The following is a 21,479-nucleotide window of genomic DNA, read 5'->3' as shown; positions in this document are numbered from 1 at the left end:
GTCAGAGATGGACCATGTGAAGGTGAGGGAAGGGTGGAAATTGGAGGCAAAGTGAATTAAATTGTCAAGTTCGGGGCGAGAGCAGGAAACGGCACCGATACAGTCATCAATGTATCGGAAAAAGAGGTGAGGGAGGGGACCCGAGTAGGACTGGAACAAAGATTGTTCCACATAGCCCACGAAAAGGCAGGCATAGCTAGGACCCATGCGGGTACCCATGGCAACACCTTTGATTTGGAGGAAATGAGTGGAGTTAAAGGGGAAGTTGTTCAATGTGAGAACAAGTTCAGCCAGGCGGAGGAGGGTGGTGGTGGATGGGGACTGGTTGGGCCTCTGTTCAAGGAAGAAGCGGAGTGCCCTCAGGCCATCATGGTGGGGGATGGAGGTGTAGAGGGATTGTACGTCCATGGTGAAAAGGAAGCGGTTGGGGCCAGGAAACTGGAAACTGTTAAAGTGGCGGAGGGCGTCCGAAGAGTCGCGGATGTAGGTGGGAAGAGACTGGACAAGGGGAGAAAAGATAGAGTCAAGATAGGAAGAGATAAGTTCCGTGGGGCAAGAACAGGCTGAAACGATGGGTCTACCAGGGCAGTCCTGTTTGTGGATCTTGGGAAGGAGGTAGAAGTGGGCTGTGCGGGGTTGGGGAACTATGAGGTTGGTGGCAGCGGGGGGAAGATCTTGGAAATGGTGGTTTGATGTTCGGTAGTGGGGTCATGGTCCAGGTGGAGGTAGGAGGAGGTGTCGGAGAGTTGGCGTTCAGCTTCCGCTAGGTAGAGGTCAGTACGCCAAACAACAACAGCACCGCCCTTGTCAGCGGGTTTAATGACAATGTCAGGGTTGGATCTAAGAGAATGGAGTGCTGCAAGTTCAGAGGGAGGTAGGTTGGAGTGAGTGAGGGGAGCAGAGAAATGGAGACGGCCGATGTCACGGCGGCAGTTAGCGATGAAAAGATCTAGAGAGGGTAAGAGGCCAGGGGGAGGGGTCCAGGTAGAACGGGAATTCTGCAAGCGGGAGAAAGGGTCAGTTGTGTGGGGGGAAGACTTCCGTAGGGACCCTAGTCCACTCCTCTATCACCCCAAACAGCCCTTCCCCTTCGCCTGGCACCTTCCCGTGCAAGCGGAGGAGATGTAACACCTGCCCCTATACCTCCCCCCTTCCCACTGTCCAGGGCCCCAAACACCCCTTCCAGGTGAAACAGCGATTTACTTGTACTTCTCGCAATCTAGTATACTGTATTCGCTGCTCACGATGTGGTCTCCTCTACATTGGGGAGACAAAACCTAGATTGGGTGACCGCTTTGCGGAACACCTCCATGCAGTCCGTAAGGGTGACCCCGAGCTTCCGGTCGCCTGTCATTTTAATTCACCGCTCCATTCCCACTCGGACCTCACCGCCCTTGGCCTCTTGTATTGTTCCACGGAAGCTCAACGTAAACTCGAGGAACAGCACCTCATCTTCTGATTAGGCACTCTGCAGCCTTCCAGACTCAATATCGAGTTCAACAATTTCAGATCATAACCTCGGCCCCTATTACATTTTTTCTTGTATTTTTCCACTCCTTCCACCCCCCCCCCCACCCTTTCCTTTTGTTTCTCTCTCACACCTGGCAGCTATCTCTTGCCCTGCCAGTACACTTCTCACCTAATCTCAGCCTATTACCATCTCGTCTAGCTTCGTATACCTTTTATTGTCTCTTTTACTTCTTTTGTTTCTTTCACTTCTTTTGTCTGATCGCAGCCCTGCCTTCGATCTATTTTCTTTTCTTTCCAGTTTTGAAGAAGGGTTCGACCCGAAACGTCAACTCAAATTTCTCTCCACGGATGTTGCCTGACCTGCTGAGTTTTTCCAGCATTTTCTGTTGTTATTTTGGATTTCCAACATCTGCAGTATTTTGCTATCGTACTCCTTGTGGTAGCAAGTTCCAAATTCTCACCACTCTGGGTAAAGAATTATCTCCTGAATTCCTCACTGGATTTATTAATGACTATCTTATATTTATGGCCCCTAGTTTTGGACTCCCCCCACAAGTGGAAACATCTTCTCTATATCTACTCTATCGAACCCTTTCATAATTTTAAAGACCTCTAGAGAAAAGAAGCCCCAGTCTGTTCAGTCATTCCTGTTAATGGTGAGAAGTGGTTTGCAGAGGATACTGAGATTGACAGTGTGAAGGAACTGATTAATATGCACAGTTCAAGCACAGACACTGCTGACTGAACCACAACTCATTGTTGACTATACACAATCACTGCTACTAATACGATAGCAAAATACTGCGGATGCTGGAAATACGAAATAACAACAGAAAATGCTGGAAAAACTCAGCTGGCCAGGCAACATCCATGGAGAGAGAAACAGAGTCAACGTTTCGGGTCGAAACCCTTCTACGGAACTGAGAAAAAAAGGCAGGAAATGAAAAGATTAAAAGGCAGTTTGGGGGCTGGCAAATGGGGGAGGGGATGAAAGAAGAGACATTAAGAGATATTCAAGGTGAGACGACATAGTACTAGGACAGGTAAAGAAACAGACAATGGCTCTAAATGAAGTGTGAAATGCGCTGGCAGCGTGAGAGACAGTTGTCACATGGGAGAGAGAGGAAAAAAAGGAAAAGGCACAAACCAAAAGTGTGGATAAAAATATAACAATATAATAGGGGCCGAGGTTATGATCTGAAATTGTTGAACTCGATATTGAGTCCAGAAGGCTGTAAAGTGCCTAATCGGAAGATGAGAGCATAACCTCGGCCCCTATTATATTTTTATATTTTATATCCACACTTTTGGTTTGTGCCTTTTCCTTTTCTCTCTCTCCCATGTGACAGCTGTCTTTCACGCTGCCAGCGCATTTCACACTTCATCTAGAGCCATTGTTTGTTTCTTTACCTGTCCTAGTACTATGTCGTCTCACCTTGAATATCTCTTAATGTCTCTTCTTCAATCCCCTCCCCCATTTCCCAGCCCCCAAACTGCCTTTTAATCTTTTCATTTCCTGCCTTTTCTCTCAGTTCTGTAGAAGGGTTTCGACCCGAAATGTTGACTCTGTTTCTCTCTCCACGGATGTTGCCTGGCCTGCTGAATTTTTCCAGCGTTTTCTGTTGTTATCACTGCTACTAACCTGTCCACAGTGCTTCACACCCAGCACTCAGAAAACATGGCCCCTTTTCATTTAATGAGCATGCTGTTGTACTTTAAGGTAAAATCTCTGGTCTGCTGAATAGGTTAACACGCCATCTCTGGAGATAACCCGCTGAAGCTGCTCTAATCTAACAACCAGTCTAAAATCCAAGTAGAGTAATGAAGTGCTGATTGATGATGGGAAATCTGAACTCGTCTCTGATCTCTTATAGTAACCCTGGAGAAGGAAATCATCTTCTCCCCTGAGCAAGACAACACAGCGAGACAGAATAGTCTGAAACTGGGTGATTGCGGCCTCTGTAACGGAGAATTATGTAGGCCAAGTATCACGTTTGGGGTAACTAAAATGAGCTGGGAGAAATTAGTAACCTTGTCTACTACAAAAAGAGACTAGCCAACAGAAGTATTAGTGCTGAGACTTTCCATCCAAATTGTAATAGATCAATTCTAGAACTGCAATGCAGTAGATTAAATTAGGTGATGAATAAGTTATTCAAATAAATAGCATCACATTCTAGATGATAATATACTCTAATGTGAATGGGATAACATTTTACAGTTTATGATATATACCAGTTATAATTGTACTGATAAGGTAGAGATAACAGAAATTGAAACATTTGCCACAGTGCAAAGAAGAATAAAATGGACAAATAATGATGCACTATTCTATGCAGATGGATAAACACAAATAAAGTAATAAAAGGTAGCAACAGTAATCAATATTTCACATGGGCCAGGCACAATAGATTCTACATTGCATTTGTATATTGGCAGAATGAGGTAGATATAAAAGTTGGATGTGTGTACAGAGAAAATTGAAGACAAGTAATAGGCAATGATACAAATAATGAATGAATAAGGAAAGAAAGACAGCTGCAGTATAAAGATAGCAGCAGCAGATTTCCACATCACGGTTTGTTGTCCTTACCTGTCTAGGAGATTGAAAGTTGTGTACAAACGAAGGCCCTGCTGCTGCCTCTGCTCTGCGATATGTAGAATTGCTCCAATTTATACACCCTCTCCAACCCACTCACAAACATACTCACTGATATATGAATGACTGAATGACTCACTGATCACAGACAATATGCCATTGTCAGATACCCAGACCAGACAGCAACATAAGACTTTGAAAATCTCAGAATTTATTCTACCTGCCTTTTTAGACAAATTTTATATTTAGAGCATGTGTTCCTAATGAATTTATGGAGAACTGAGATTGTTAACTGAAAGTATAAATATGGATTAAAGAAAACTGTCATTATAATTTAGAACGATATTAAAATAATGAAATTCAATTAATTAGCTAGTTTTATAACTTGAATTATGGAACCACTTCTTATGAAAATGTAATTGCTGTTATATTGAAAGCTTGGAATATTTTTATATTGTATTGATTAAAATAAATATTTAAGCAACCATTTTTATTTGAATTATGGGATGCAATTTTCTCGAGACCATTCAAAGAAAACTGAGATCCCCTAAATTCAGTTGAGATAAAATAATTTTCAAAAGTGTATATCTACAATACAGTTTTAATAACTTAACACATATGTCTTATATTTTATGTATTTCTAATTTTCTTTGAAGCAGCAACTGTAATTCAGCTAGACCAGAAGTAAAAGCATAGCTGCCACTTCAAACAGTAGGTCAGAATATGAAGAACGTACCTCTCAACTTTTAATGTCGATAGGCTGAAATTCAGGTAGATGATTGGGGTTGTTTGTCTGTAGAAACAACAAAGCAGTTGGTTTTTCACCATGGGAGTTTTACACAGTACTTTTTTCAGCTGCACTCTCTGATGTCAGGATATTCCAATTAAAACCGATTGTTGAGAAGCACGGTGAAGAAAGTCTGGATGCTTGGAAGCTTTGGTGGGTGTGCTAATCACTAGCATTGTTTTGGTAATTGTGCCTGCAGGCCACCACTTGGATAGCAATTGTGCAGATATCCCAGCTCTTCCATGCACCCACCAATCTTCCCATTTCAACAAATCCTCTCTAAATTTACCTTCCAACTCTTACAGATCGAATTGCTGTTGATGTGAACTCAGGAACATTTCCTGATTACATGTGTGCATGGAACAGTTTTTTGGGAGGTAAAGATTCCCCATAATTAATGTCACAGGATTATAAAATAGATTTAGATGAAGGAGGACTTTCAACCCATTTGATTCATTTCATCCTTCCTGAATATTAACCCTACCAGCTTCCCATTACAGCATCTAGTTGTTTCTCATGAGCCAATATTCTGGCCTCAACCATTCTTCCATTGCAACTATTAATCATCTTCCATGATTATATATTAATTATTAATTAATGATTATTACTGAAATAGTTTCTGGCTTATGTCCTAAATTTGCCCATCACAACACTGAACCTGTGCCCTCTTGCCTTGTTGCCCTGGTGTATTTGAAAGTATTTATGTTTTCTTTTCCTTAACTGGTTTATATATCTCTATAATGCCTGATTTGAGATATCTTTTTTGAGACTAAAGAGCCCTAACTTATCAAGTGCTTCATCGTAGCTCTTTCTCCTCTGAAATCTGGAATCAACCTCATTGATTTCCTCTGTACTACCTCTAGGGGCTAAATGGTCTCATTATATTGTGGAAAACAGACTGCACAGTCCAGCTTGACAAGAGTGTTTAGCAGGTTTAGCAACTTTAAAAGTGGATAAATCCCCAGGCCCGGATGAAATGTATCCCAGGCTGTTAAACGAGGAAATAGCAGAGGCCCTGACCATCATTTTTCAATCCTCTCTGGCTTCAGGTGTGGTGCTGGAGGACTGCTAATGTGGTACCGTTGTTTAAAAAGGGAGAAAAGGATAGACCGAGTAATTACAGGCCAGTCAGCCTAACCTCGGTTGAGGGAAAATTATTGGAACGAATTCTGAAGAACAGGGTAAATCTTCATTTAGAAAGACACGCATTAATCAAGGGTAGTCAGCACGGGAAGGTCGTGTCTGACAAACTTGATTGAATTTTTTGAGGAGGTATCAAGGAGGGTAGATGATGGTAGGGCATTTGATGTAGTGTATATGGACTATAGCAAGGCTTTTGATAAAGTTACACATGGCAGACTGGTCACGAAGTTAAAAGCCCATGGGATCCAGGGCAAAGTGTCAAGTCGGTTTTAAAACTGGCTCGGAGACAGGAAGCAGAGGGTAATGGTTGATGGGTGTTTTTGTGACTGGAAGGCTGTTTCCAGTGGGGTTCTGCAGGGCTCAGTACTAGGTCCCCTGCTTTTTGTGGTATATATCAATGACCTAGACTTGAATATAGTGGGTATGATTAAGAAGTTTGCAGATGATACTAAAATCGGCAGTGTGGTTGATACTGAAGAAGGAAGCTGTAGACTGCAGGAATATATCAATAAATTGGTCAGGTGGGCAGAACAGTGGCAAATAGAATTCAATCCAGAGAAGTGTGAGGTAATGCATTTGGAGAGGGCTAACAAGGAAAGGGAATACACATTAAATGATAGGACACTGAGTAGTGTAGAGGAACAAAGGGACCTTGGCGTGCACGTCCACAGATCCCTGAAGGTAGCAGGCCAGGTAGATAAGGTGGTTAAGAAGGCATACGGAATGCTTGCCTTTATTAGCCGTGGCATAGAATACAAGTGCAGGGGGGTTATGCTTCAACTGTATAAAACACTAGTTAGGCCTCAGCTAGAGTACTGCGTGCAGTTCTGGTCACCATATTACAGGAAAGATGTGATTGCACGAGAGCGGGTACAGAGGAGATTTACAAGGATGTTGCCAGGAGTAGAGAATCTTAGCTATGAGGAAAGACTGGATAGGCTGGGTCTGTTTTCCTTGCACAGTAAAAACAGCTGATTTTGGCTGGCTGAAGTAGCTGAGTACTGCTCCCGTTTGTAATGATCAGTAACATGTCATTCTAGAATGGTACACTAGGTGGAGCTGTATGTTTAGTAGGGGGCTACCCACAAGGCAGTAGTCAAGATGGATGCCTGTACACTAGTCCACATGGCTGAATAAATGACTAGCTCAAGCTAGCTGTTCATAATGAAAACGTCTATTTATTTATGAACATAACACCGTTAATTAGGTAAAATTGTAAAAAGAGAGAGGGTAGGTAAGTTCAATGGCCATCAGGACTCCAGCAGTGAGCCACACTGCACTTTCCAACCCTTTCTTCCAAATCTCAGGTTTCGCCTCCACAGTGAGGTCAGACAAAAGGATTCGCACCCCACTCCCCTCCCCAGGCTGCCGTACCCCAGCAGCCCTACCATAGTGCTAGTTGTCTCATTGATCACCATAGGAGTAAGTTTACAACTTTGCACTCCATGTCTGGAGACAGCGTCTTCTTCATTTGAACCTATTTAATGATCTTGTGCAATAAATTCAGGGAAATCTTTGTCTTCCAAAAAATTCCTCTAAAATTAATGGATGGAAAATCATTGTGGCTGTGCATCCAAATTCCCAACAGAGAGAGCTGATGGGCAGAGCTCCATGACAGGAGCACAAATTCATAAAATTACCCCTCACGCCTAAACAGTGTGAGGCAGTGATAAATAAAAGCATTTTAATTATCTAGGGTATATGGCTACACCAGTTGAGTTCAAATCCCCAGAAGTCATGCTGAAGTTGCACAGCACTCATAGAGTCATAGAAAGTTATAGCACGGAAGGAGGCCACTTCGGCCCATCGTGTCCGCTGGATAGCTCTTTGCTGGCCGGCGTGGACACGATGGGCTGAAATGGCCTCCTTCCGTGTTGTAACTTTCTATGATTCTACACACGTGTCGCAAAGCTGTGTCTAAACAGAAAGCAGCAAACACAAAGGGCTTTCATTTAGAATAAACAGAATGGCTTTTGGATGATGGATTAGAGGGCTCATTGGCCAGCCACTGATATTAACGTCTTATTTGAAGGTACTGAAATGCCTTTGGTTGGTGCAGACCAAACTTTTTATGTGATTGATCAAAGGATCCTAAACTGGCTCTGATAAATATGCTTGATAAGAATGATTTTCAATGTGTGCTAGTTAATTGTATTGAAGAAAGTTTCCACAATCTAAAGCCTGATTTGTATCATATAGGTTATGAAAAGTGATATCAAATAAATGTGATCTCTTTATACTTTGAAAGTCATAAACATGTTTATTTTAATTTTTAGTTTGTAGCAGATGGCCTTTCTCATTTTCTCACTGATAGGCAGCTAGCCCCTCTTACATAAGAACATAAGAACATAAGAACATAAGAAATAGGAGCAGGAATAGGCCAATCGGCCCCTCGAGCCTGCTCCGGCATTCAATAAGATCATGGCTGATCTGATCCTAACCGCCAATCTACTATCACAGAACCATCTCCTGAATCTAACAGAATTAGACACACGAAATAGGAGCAGGATCAGGCTACACGGCCCCTGGGCCCGCTCCGCTACCCACAGGGCCATGACCGATCCAAACCTAGACTCATGTCCAAATTCCTGCCTGCTCCCCGTAACCCTTAATTCCCTTTACTTCTAGGAAACTGTCTATTTCTGTTTTAAATTTATGTAATGATGTAGCTTCTACAGCTTTTTGGGGCAGCATATTCCATGGACCTACCACCCTCTGAGTGAAGTAGTTCCTCCTCATCTCAGTTTTGAAAGAGCAGCCCCTTATTCTAAGACTATGCCCCCTAGTTCTAGTTTCACCCATCATTGGGAACATCCTCCCCACATCCACCCGATCCAACCCCTTCACAATCTTATATGTTTCAATAAGATTGCCTCTCATTCTTCTGAACTCCAATGAGTAGAGTCCCAATCTACTCAACCTCTCCTCATATGTCCATCCCCTCATCCCCGGGATTAACCGAGTGAACCTTCTTTGTACTGACTCGAGAGCAAGTATGTCTTTTCTTAAGTAGGGACACCAAAACTGTATGCAGTATTCCAGGTGCGGTCTCACCAATACCTTGTACAACTGAAGCAATACCTCCCTATTTTTATATTCTATCCCCCTAGCAATGAAAGCCAACATTCCATTGGCCTTCTTAATCACTTGCTGCACCTGAATACTAACCTTTTGAGTTTCGTGCACCAGGACCCCCAGATCCCTTTGTACTTCAGTACTTTCCAGTTTCTTGCCATTAAGATAATAACTTGCTCTACGATTTTTCCTGCCAAAGTGCATAACCTCACACTTTCCAGTATTGTATTCCATCTGCCAAATCTCTGCCCACTTACTTAGCCTGTCTATGTCCCCTTGCAGGTTTTTTATGTCCTCCTCACTCATTACTTTCCCGCCCATCTTAGTATCATCTGCAAACTTTGATATGTTACACTCGGTCCCCTCCTCCAAATCGTTAATATAGATTGTAAAGAGTTGGGGACCCAGCACTGACCCCTGCGGAACACCACTAGTTACTGATTGCTAGTCTGAGAATGAACCATTTATCCCAACTCTCTGCCTTCTGTTAGATAGCCAATCCTCTATCCATGCCAGAATATTACCCCCAATCCCATGATTTTTTATCTTAAGCAATAATCTTTTGTGTGGCACCTTGTCAAATGCCTTTTGGAAGTCTAAATACACTACGTCCACTGGTTCCCCTTTATCCACCCTGTATGTTACTTCCTCAAAGAACTCCAGCAAATTTGTCAAACATGACTTCCCCTTCATAAAACCATGCTGACTTTGTCCTATTAAATTATGATTATCCAAATGTCCTGTTACTGTCTCCTTAATAATGGACTCCAAAATTTTACCTACCACAGATGTTAGGCTAACCGGTCTATAGTTTCCAGCCTTCTGTCTACTGCCCTTTTTAAATAAGGGTGTTACATTAGCAGTTTTCCAGTCTGCCGGGACCTTTGCTGAGTCCAGGGAGTTTTGGAAAATTATTACCAATGCATCCACAATCCATACTGCCACTTCCCTCAAGACCCTAGGATGTAAGCCATCAGGTCCAGGTGATTTATCCGCCTTGAGTCCCTCTTTATGAAGGAAGAACAAAAAAAGCTCTTTTTTCAGGTGTCAGGAAGTTCAGGTATAATGACAGAAGACAAGATCCTTCCTAAGTTCTTAAGTTTATGATGTTTTCTGTGAAGGTTTACACTATCGAATTAAATAGCGGCTAAATTCAATTTGGCATGTCATTTTACATAGTTACCAATCGTCCAGTTTCATGTAGACAGTCAGCTGTCCTGGGGCCTGTTTGTGCAGTTTTGTAGGGGACCCGGAAAAATAGCTAATTTCAAGGCTGCCTGAAGCCACCCCATATCGCGGTACGGCCATTACAGATTATGGGGTGACTCCAACCAGCCCCATAAACAATATAAAAGCAAAATACTACGAATGCTGGAAATCTGAAATAAAAACAGAAAATCCTGGAAATACTCAGCAGGTCAGGCAGCATCTGTGGAGAGAGAAACAGAGTTAACATTTCAGGTCGATGACCTTTCGTCAGAACTGAAAAAAGTTAGAGATCTAACAAGTACAGGTGCAGGGAAAGGGGGGGAGGGGAGGAAAGAACAAAAGGGAAGGTCTGTGATAGGATGGAAGGCAGGAGAGATTAAAGGACTAAAGGCAAAAGGAGATGGTAATGGGACAAGTAAAGAAGCAATAGATTGATCTAGAGGAGGTGTAAATGGGAATAGCAGAATCATCAACAGCTGCTGAACAAAAAAATGGGGAGAGAGGTTATAATCTGAAATTGTTGAACTCAATGTTGCGTCCATAAGACTGTAAACTTCTTAATCAAAAGATGAGGTGCTGTTCCTTGAGCTTATATTGAGCTTCATTGGAACAGTACAGGAGGCCGAAGTCAGAGTGGGGAGCGGAGAATTAAAGTAACAGGCGACCAGAAGCTCGGGGTCACACTTGCGGACTGAATGGAAATGTTCCGCAAAACAGTCATCCAATCTGCATTTGGTCTCCCCAATGTAGACGAGAGCTCATCGTGAGCAGTGAATACAGTATACTAAATTGCAAGAAGTACAAGTAAATTGCTGTTTCACATGGAAGGTGTGTTTGGGGCCCTGGACGGTGGGAAGGGAGGAAGTAAAAGGGCAGGTGTTATATCTCCTGCGGTTGCACAAGAAGGTGCCGTGGGAAGGGGTGAAGGTGTTGGGGGTGATTGAAGAATGGACCAGGGTGTCGCGGAGCGAACAGTTCCTTCGGAATGCTGAAAGGGGAGTGGATGGGAAGATGTGTTTGGTGGTAGGATCAGGCTGGAGGTGGCGGAAATGGCGGAAAATGATCCATTGAATGTGAAGGCTGGTGAGGTGGAAGGTAAGGACAAGGGGAACCCTGTCGTGGTTCTGGGAGGGAGGGAAGGGTTGAGGGCAGAAGTGCAGGAAATGGAACAGACACGGTCGAGGGCCATGTCAACCACGGGTGGAGGGGAATCCTCGGTTGAGGAAAAAGGAAGACACATCGCAAGCACTGGCATGGAAGGTGGCATCGTCAGGACAGATGCGACGGAGAAAGAGAAACTGGGAGAATGGAATAAAGTCCTTACAGGAGGCGAGGTGGGAGGATGTGTAGTCAAGGTAGCTGTGGGAGTCAGTGGGTTTATAGTGGATATTGGTTGGTAGCCTTTCATCGGAAATGGAGACAGAGATGTCGAGGAAGGGAAGTGAAGAGCCCCATGAACAGTTGTTTTCCCAGTCCTTGTATTGATAGTGTGAATGGGGGCTGGAAAAGCTAACGTTTATACAAAAACTGGATGATTGGCAACTACGGTATAGCTCAGCTTGAGTTATAACAAGTTCATGCCCATTGTAATTATTTATTTTCATGTCATTTTTGAGGCCATTGGGTTTCAGTTTCCAATGGAAAATAAAACAAATTGTGGAATGTAATCTCAAAACAATTCTAAAAATCCTGAAATTGAATGGAATAAAAAGGAATTTGATTGATTCAGTCACACTGAGGAAGGGCTTTGGTCACTGTAGTGTATGTACCTTTAAGAGGAACTATGTTTTTGAAGCCCCTGTATACTGTAGTACCAGTAGTGACCACTCGGGTATATAAGCCTGTGTAACGTCTTGTGTTGTTAGTTCACCTCCAGACTTTGTTCAGTAAACACTTGTTAAATCAACTCCTGCATTCCGTGTCTCCATTAACACATGGATCTAACAGTAGCGACGAGTTAGAAACGAACTTACCTACAATTCGGCAGCACCTCAAGGGGATCGATTCCTCAGATGAAGGTCGAAGCCAGAACAAAAATAAATAAATAATAACTCGAAGAAACTCGAAAACAAGGGCCAGGCTTGGTCTCCAGTCTGTGGTTTCCCCAGCTAAATGGGCTGGTGGCAGGTAGTGCACTGATCCTTCCTGGGCTGCGGTGGGCTAGAGCTCGATCGGGTGGCTCTGCAACGGGGCCGGGCAGCGAGTCGGGAAGCAGAAGCAAAGAGAGAGAGAGGGTGGAGCACTCAGGGCGCGGCCGGTGCTGCAAAGCAGGTCGGCGTTCGGACCGAGCAGAGGGAGGGGAAAGTCCCAGAGGGTCCGCTCCACGACGGGAACGGTTCTGCAAGTAACGGAGAAACTATTGAAGCGATATATAAAAAAAATAGAAATACCGCGAAAAGCTGCAGGTCGCAACGGGAACCGCGGAGAACAGCATTGGCAGCAGCGGCGGGAAAGCGCGGGAGGCGCCATCTTAATTCGGCGGGGAAGAAAGAAAAGCGCGGGAAGCGCCATTTTAGATTTTCAAGATGCCGAAGACTGGCAATATTACTGCTTTCGATAGTGATATAGAAGATTGGACCACATATGTGGAAAGAGTGGAGGTATATTGCAAGGCGAATGAAGTAGCGGATGATAAAAAGGCATCGGTATTTCTAAATCTGATGGGCGCAAGGACATACGGGCTGTTACGAAACTTGATCACTCCAGCCAAACCGATGGACAAGAATTTTAAGGAGATTGTTGATACCTTACAGGAGCACTTAAACCCAACACCACTGCTGATAGCGGAACGATTCAAATTATTCAGGAGGAATCAGCACAAGAATGAAAGTAACGCTGATTACCTCACCAAATTACGAAAGCTGTCAAAGCACTGCCAATTCGGGGCAGGATTGTCAGATTCTCTATGAGACAAATTCGTCTGCGGTCTCCTAAGCGAAGGAACACAGAAAAGACTACTTTCTGAGAAAGATTTGACACTGGACAACGCTTTCAGTGTGGCTGTATCATACGAAGCAGCAGCAAGAGGAGCTGCAGAGATACAGCAAAAGCCACAGGACTTCGGCACCCATGAAATGCCACGGGGTTTCGAGAGATGTTATCGCTGCGGCAGATCCACCCATGACCAGAAGGACTGCTGGTTCAAGGACAAAGCATGCAGGCAATGCGGAAAGATGGGACACATTGCACGTGTAAGCAGATCTGGAAACAAATCTGCTGACAGTAAAAAGTTCAATAAGGAAAAGTACAGAAAGGTACAAATGATGACGGACAGTAGCTCCGAAGACCAGAAGAGCGATAGCGACTCCGGAAACAAGAGACTAAGCTGTCTCAAATTACATAATGTAATTGCCAAAGAAGATTACCAGACCATTTGGGTTACCCTCACGATAGCGGGGTCCCCAGTCAAAATGGAGTTAGATACAGGATCAGCTCTGACCGTCATGAGTCGACGGGATTACGAGCGGCTATTTCCGCATATACCTTTGAAAGACACATCCATTGTCTTGAAGACATATACGGGGCAGAAAGTATACCCCAGAGGGAAAATAAGGGTGCCTGTTGTATACAACGGCAAGGAAATACAGAAGTTGTAGTTATACGTTCTGCAAGATGGTAGTCCGCCGTTGTTGGGATGTGAATGGATCAGAAAGATACGTTTAGACTGGCACTCCATTCAGGCACTGACGGTGACCAGTAAGAAAAAAACCGATGATGACGCCATACCTGGACGATTAAAAGAAATCTTGGCTAACGCCAAAGAAGTGTTTCAACAGGAACTAGGAACCCTGAAAGGCACCACCGCCTCAATAAAAGTGGAAGATGCGGCAATTCCCAAGTTTTTTAAGGCAAGGCCGGTGCCATACGCAATTCGTCCAGCCGTCGAGGCAGAGCTGGAGAATTTGGAAAAAGCAGACGTGTTATCCAAGGTAGATTGGAGCGAGTGGGCAACACCCATCGTCCCGGTCATGAAGAAAATGTTGAATAATGATAACTCTGAAGAACAGAGAAAAGTTCGCATCTGTGGGGACTTCAAGGTGACTGTAAACCCGGTTCTTCACATGGTTTAGTATCCTCTTCCGAGGATAGAAGATATTTTCGCCTCACTATCCGGAGGGAAACGTTTCAGCAAAATTGACTTAGCACAGGCATATCTACAGATGGAGGTTGAGGAGGCCTCTAAAAAGTATCTCACGATAAACACACACAAAGGCCTGTACCAGTACAATCGACTGGTTTTCCGAGTGGCATCAGCTCCGGCTATCTGGCAAAGAGCTATGGAGCAAGTCCTGCAAGGGATTCCGGGGACTCAATGCTACCTAGACGACATCCTTGTAACAGGAGAAAATGACAACGAGCACCTTGCCAACTTGGAGCAGGTGCTCACGAGGCTGAGAGAACGGGGCCTACGAGCAAATCGCCCCAAATGCGAATTTTTCCAGAAACAAATATCATATTGGCCCAGAAATTCCAGAACGGGGCTTGCAGCGCGTGCAAGCCCCGTATTTGCACTTACCCCGCGCTCGTGCCGATCAGCTTCTGGGACGCCTGAACTTGCAGAAATAGAAAGCACATTCCCGGGCAGCGTATGACGTCACGCCGCCCAGGAGTGCAGCCAGCGCAAAGCCAGGAGCGTGCAGTGTAAGTGAGACACACCCCTTGAGGTCTCAGTTTCACTGGACACGCCCCCAATGTTTCTGTCAAGCTGCTAAGGATTTTTACATGCAAAGCAGCAGTTTAAATAGGTTTTTGGAAGTTTTTTGAAGATTTTGGTAACTTTTATAAACTTTTTAAAATGTTTACATTATTTTGAGTAATCTGAAGTAGTTTTAAAGAGAATTAAAGCAATTTAAAGACTTTTAAAAGCCCTAAAAGAATTTTTTTAATTCCATTTATTTATTTAGCAATGTCGTCGTACGTGTCTTCACACTGTTCCCTTTGGGGAACTGTATGAAGTGGTGGAAGTATTTATGGCCATGATTAACGCTCATTCCGTGACCGTAACCATCTTTGAACCAGCCATTAGGGCGGTTAGTCCTATGGCGGGAGGGTTTTACGGGCTCCCACAAGCTATACAAGGAGGGGGGGCCACCCACACCCACGGACGCAAATATCCCACTGGATGTCAACCCAGAATTTAGAGCCGGAGCTCCGACTCCACTTGCTGGGACTGTCTGGAGCGGGGTTCGAAACCCTACCCTGATCTGGCCCAGCGGCGGGGATCCTACCGCTATGACAAAGGCCCAATCCAATTAGCAACGTGAAATGGCAGCATAGGGCTCCAGTCTCGGGGAGGGAAAAGGCACAGGAAACGTATGGGTGTCACCTTTTGTGCGGAGTGGGCCTTTTGCGTAGCAGTAAGCATCCCCGCCGCTGGGCTAGAAGGAGTAGGGTTTTGAACCCCACTCCAGACAGTCCCGGCAAGTGGAGTCGGAGCTCCAACTTTAAATTCTGGGTGGACATCCAGCGGGATGCTTGCGTCCGTGGGTGTTGGTGGCCCCCCCCCCCCTCAGATGGGTTGTGGGAGCCCGTAAAACCCGCCCGCCATAGGACTAACCACCCTAATGGCTGGTTCAAAGATGGCTCCGGTCACGGAATGAGCGTTAATCACGGCCATAAATCCTTCCACCACTTCATACAGTTCCCCAAAGGGAACAGTGTGAGGATACGTACGATGATGACCTCTTGCGCAATGCACCTCCTTGGACCCTCAGTCGCAGATGCGAGGGGGCAAGTTGTGCAATTGTTAAATTTTTTATTTTATTGACATGTAAAATGTTGGCCCAGTAATTCCCTTCCAAATGCGCTAGTACGGTCGGGGTACTTACGCATCTGGCCGGATGAAATGCCGGTTTTCAGCATGCACAGTGCATGTGGGGAAAACCGGCATTTCCTGTCCTCTGAACGAAGGGGTTCAGAGGCAGAACGCGTGCGACTGCACAGGCAGCGCATGCGCAGTATAATTCGCCGCTTTCATTAATGCTTTCAGTGAGGTCCAGTCATTACAACTTACACATGAAAAAAGCATGGGTACAGTTGCTCCAGAGGCTGCGGAGGAAGATATTTCTTATCGTGGAGCTTCTGAAAGTATGTATGTCTGTATATATTCCTTTGCGTGTTATGTATATATTCCTTTACTTATGTGTATGAATGTATTATTTAATTATGACTTTCAGAGAAAGTAACTTATTGGAAAATCATAATTAAAAATATACATTCATACACATTAGTAAAGGAATATAAAACATACATACATATACGTAAAGGAATATATGTGGACATACATACATAACTCATTCTCACATTCCATTCACACAGCCACAATTGTTCCTTCTACCTACCGTTCTGAAAACACGTTTAAAAAAAAAAATTAAAGTTTAAAACTTAGTTAAAATTTCTTAAAATAACTTCCCTCCCTTTCCCAAACCTAAATATTGCATTTCATAAGCTCCTCCATAAAATATATCTCCTTCCCCAGCCAATGAACAACTTTACACTTGCTTTTTTCAAGTGCAAGTTCTAGGGACTTACCCTCACTGAATCCATCAGTGAAATCTACAAAGTTCACTGCGCAAGCGCTGCCTGTGCAGTCGCACGCGAAGTGAATAGACCTCGGGTCTGGAAATGCCGGCGTTCCCCGCATGCGCTGTTCCTGCTGAACGCCGGCATTTCCAACGGCCAGATGCGTGAGTAACCCAACCGTACTCACGCTTCTGGCCTGGAATTTCTGGCCCATTGTGGCCATGTCATTAACGAAGAAGGGTTGCATAAGTCACCTGAAAAAATTGAAGCGGTCGTAAAGGCCCCAGCGCCTGAAAATGTCTCACAATTAAGGTCGTTCCTGGGATTAGTAACTTACTATCATAAATTTTTACCAAACTTGTCGACGGTTCTGCACCCGCTTAACGCACTGCTACAAACGGGAGTAGTTTGGAAATGGAGCGAAGACTGTAAATGTGCCTTCCATAAATGCAAAGGCTTGATCACGTCCAGGGAAGTGCTGGCTCATTACAACCCATCACTGCCAATCAGACTGGCGTGCGATGCATCCCCTTACGGCGTGGGAGCGGTATTATCGCATAGATTCCCTGATGGCTCGGAGCGGCCGATGGCTTTTGCGTCACGCTCATTGAACTCAGCTGAGCGTAACTATGCCCAGATCGACAGGGAGGCACTCAGCCTGGTGTGGGGGGTGAAGAAATTCAACCATTATCTACACGGACAAAAGTTTACCTTGTTGACTGACCATCAACCCCTCGTCTCCATATTCAACCCTAAAAAGGGCGTTCCCATTATGACAGCGCAAAGGCTACAGAGGTGGTCCCTTTTCCTAGGGGCACACCAATATGACATAGAGTACAAAGGAACAAAACAGCATGGGAATGCTGACGGGTTATCGCGCCTACCGTTGCCAACGGTGGAAGAGGCGCCTACAGTGGACCCAGTGGAGATATTCTACTCGATCATAGTGGAATATCTACCGGTGACAAATTCTACCATTGAAAAGGAAACGCGAAATGACCCGACTCTCTCACGAGTCTACGATTCAACGGTGAAGGGATGGCCAGCACATGGCGAACCACTGTTGCCAGCATTCTCGCAAAGAAGAGAACAGATGTCAGAGTGCCGAGGAACCTTGATGTGTGGATCCAGAGTGGTGATTCCACCCAAACTCAAGGATAGAGTGCTAAAGGAGCTTCACGAGGGGCATCTGGGTGGAGTGAAAATGAAGAACTTAGCCAGAGCGTTTGTGTGGTGGCCAGGTATCGATGGAGACATCGAAGAAATGACCAAGAGCTGTCTAGGATGCCAGAAGGTCCAAAACGCCCCACCACAAGCCCCTCTACATCCATGGGAGTGGCCCTCATCTCCATGGCAAAGGGTACATATCGACTTTGCTGGTCCATTTATGGACTCAATGTTCTTAATCGCGGTGGATGCACACTCCAAGTGGCCGGAGGTAATAAAGATGTCCTCCACCACCACGGAAAAAACCATCACAGTATTAAGGACCATATTCGCCAGGAATGGGCTGCCTGAACAGACCTGTTCTGATAATGGACCGCAATTTGTATCCGAAGAATTCAGGAAGTTCTTAAAAAACAATGGGGTTAAGCACTACACATCCGCCCCATACCATCCCGCCACCAATGGATTGGCTGAAAGGTTTGTCCAGACCTTCAAGAAGGCCATAAAGGCCATGGGCAATGAAGACATAAATCTACAACATAAGGTAGATAACTTCTTGTTTGCGTACAGGAATGCAACACATGTGGTTACGAACCAAACCCCCGCCATGATGTTTTTCAATAGAAGACTAAGATGCCGGCTGGATTTGGTCAAGCCAAACGTCAGAAGGGACGTAGAGAACCGGCAATTTCAAAGCATGAATGAAAGGCCAACTAGAACCTTCCAGATAGGTCAACCAGTTTTGGCCCGGGACTACCGTACCGAGAAATGGCAGCCTGGAACTATTTGCACACGACTAGGACCACTGATGTATACCGTGGACATTGGAGAAAGCATAATAAGGTGCCATGCTGACCAGATCATAGAATCATCCGAAAAAGGACAACCTACACCACAACTCTATACGCCTAGTGATGAAGCAGAGATACCCATAGTATCTACCTCCGATCCAGTGATACTGGAACCAGATGAACCCGACACTAGCATTTAAGCCGAATCGACCTTGCCAAAAAAAACTACTACACCACCGAGGCGTTATCCGGACCGAGTCAGGAATCCTTCAGAGAGACTGAATTTGTAATTGATTAACTTCAGCAAATGTGTATATTATTGTTCTTGTAAAAATGTTATTTAATGATTACTTAAAATGTTATGTACTATTTATCTAAAAGGGGAGGAATTGTAGTGTATGTACCTTTAAGAGGAACTATGTTTTTGAAGCCCCTGTATACTGTAGTACCAGTAGTGACCACTCGGGTATATAAGCCTGTGTAGCATCTTGTGTTGTTAGTTCACCTCCAGACTTTGTTCAGTAAACACTTGTTAAATCAACTCCTGCATTCCATGTCTCCATTAACACATGGATCTAACAGTCACATGCCTTTATTCAGGACTATTTTCTGTTATATATATATTGTTTTTTGAGTTGGCAGCTTTTTGGGGGCTTTGCCAGCTGTTTTGAAACTGTTCAGTCAGCTTTTCTAAGTTTTGTTGGCTGGCATGCATGTTTCATCCTATATTTGACAACCTATTAAAACTCAAGCTTCGCTTCCTCCCCTTTTACTCTCCAACTTTAGTGCTGTCTTGCACAACTGGCCGTGAACCTTGAGCTCAGTTTCTCAATTTAAAAAGATTGTACCTGATGATATTGTAATCCTGTTTTTTCTAAAATTGATTAGCTGTTATTGTTCTATGATTTGCAGTTAAACCTCTTGGTTATAATATCTATACATATTATTGCTGTGGCTCAGTGGGTAGCACTCTCTAGGTGGGAGGCGCTAGGAGTGAGCCAGGTGTTACTGGTTGCTTAATTGCAGCTGGGTGTTGGAGGGAGTTTTGTAAAAAGTTGGTGGTGGGTTTTGGGGTTTTGTTTTCAAGTTTTAGGACCTTTTTGGCCCACAAAAAACAGCCAGATGGCTGCTGAGGGGTCCGGAGAGCCGGGCCCCTCGGAGGACAGTGTTCCCGAGAGGAATTTAATTAGGGAAGAAACTGTGGTGGGAAAGGAGGTTTGGTAAAGAAAACATGGTGGTGGTGCAGTGTGAGGATAAGAAAATTCGAGCCTGTGATAAAATCCACACGGTTCATGAGGACTGTGGCGAGGGAAGCTGCTTTGCCTGCCGACCAAAGCCGAATGTGGGATTTGAGGTGACGGTCAGTGGCCGTGAGGAGGTGGAAAAACTGCTACTCTATCTGAAAGTTGGTGAGAAATTCTTGGAGGTGACTCTGCTATATTCAGAGGAGGTGGTGGTTTCATTTTTGAACTTGCCAGTGACGAAGTGCTGAGCAAAAGGTTGGAATCATTGGACATTAAAATCTGTTCTGAAATAAAGTACTATCCGGGAACACGGGTAGCAGACGGAACCCGGTATGTAAAGGTGCGGTTCCCAGAGGGGGTGACGTCTTTGCCGTACAGTATGAAGTTCGAGACACTGGAAGGAGTGCAGTACTTTTGTGTGCTGCATGATAACCAAGTAAAGGTGTGCTATTATTGTCTGGGACATGACCATCTCGTTAAGAAACTGTCCAGATTTGTATTGTTACAATTGCGGTGAGTCGGGACATATCGCTCGGAGCTGCAAGGCGGAGAGCTGTGGGGTGTGTCACAAAGGCCCCACCCGCTGTGAGTGTGTGGCAGAAGGGGAACAAAGTAATGAGGAGATGGGAGAAGGAGAAGGAGATGAGAGTGGAACAGCCGGAGGAGCGGTGCAGCCGGAGGACACAGCCGGTAAAATGAAGGAGAAAGGAGCACAGGAAGAGGCAGAGGATGGCAGAGTGAAGGACGGGGTGGAGATGGCAGAAAACACGCCAAGTGCTGTGCAGGGGAACAAAGACAGCAGCGGGCAGCGAGGGTCGAGTGCAGACTCGAGCCTTAGTGCGGTTCGGCTCCCCCTGGGGAGTCGGGTGGCTGCGGGGGGAGAGAAGGCGGGAGCGGGGTGTGTGGTGGATGTGGGTGCTCTGGGGAGAGGTGGGGAGTTGGATATCTTGGTGAGCAGGAGGGGGCAGGACGGGGAGAGGGAGCAAGAGGCAGGAGCCTTAAAGGGACAACAGGATGGGATCGGCGAGATAGAGACGTCAGAAGGGAACAATTTAGGTGCGCCATTGTCCCATGGAGAGAGGGAACAGGGTGCAAGGGTCAGAGGTGGAGATGTGGTCGAAGGGAGCGGCACAGTGGGAGAAACTGCGATAGCAGGAAGACTCTCTATGGGAGATGAAATATCTGACGGGGAGCAGGATTATGTATCGGACGGGGAGCAGGCACAGAGGGTTGCAGAAGAGCTTGAGTGTGAGGAATTAGAGGGGGACAGAGACATGGAAGTCGGGGGTGGGGTGGCATCATGTGGAAAGGGAAAGGTTAGTGAGGGGCAGAAGGAGGGAGGAAGGGCAGCTCCTGGGCCCAAACTTAATGCAAGGAAGAGGCTGAAACAGCAGGGAAAGTTTAAACAGGAGGGGAAAAAGAGTCGGAGGCTGCAGGAAAAAGCAACAACAGCCCGAGAATTTGGGAAGGAG

General features: G+C 45.1%; 1 protein-coding gene across 5 annotated transcripts in view; it reads right to left on the bottom strand.

Annotated features, from left to right (window-relative positions):
* Positions 1 to 21,479, bottom strand: part of LOC147117234 (uncharacterized protein C2orf66-like) — a 115,639-nt gene that overhangs the window by 6,403 nt on the left and 87,757 nt on the right. For 3 of the 5 annotated variants that reach the window (XR_015078401.1, XR_015078399.1, XM_085988043.1), the window contains one exon: positions 4,806 to 4,862. The exons of 1 other annotated variant lie outside the window; for it this stretch is intronic. Coding sequence is in view for 1 of the 4 variants with exons in the window: in XM_085988043.1 (XP_085844169.1) it covers positions 4,806 to 4,862 (57 nt within the window). In the remaining 3 variants the exon portion in view is untranslated. Of the gene's footprint in view, positions 1 to 4,805; positions 4,863 to 10,257; positions 10,504 to 21,479 lie in introns of all 5 variants that reach the window. One more of the 5 variants, XR_015078400.1, reaches the window with a different exon arrangement.

The sequence above is a fragment of the Somniosus microcephalus genome, chromosome 5, assembly GCF_052327205.1.
Source record: "Somniosus microcephalus isolate GS21.2 chromosome 5, FLI_Smic_1.0, whole genome shotgun sequence".
NCBI classification, from domain to species: domain Eukaryota; kingdom Metazoa; phylum Chordata; class Chondrichthyes; order Squaliformes; family Somniosidae; genus Somniosus; species Somniosus microcephalus.
Note: the sequence above shows the minus strand (reverse complement) of the source record. Positions and strands in the feature narration are given on the sequence as shown.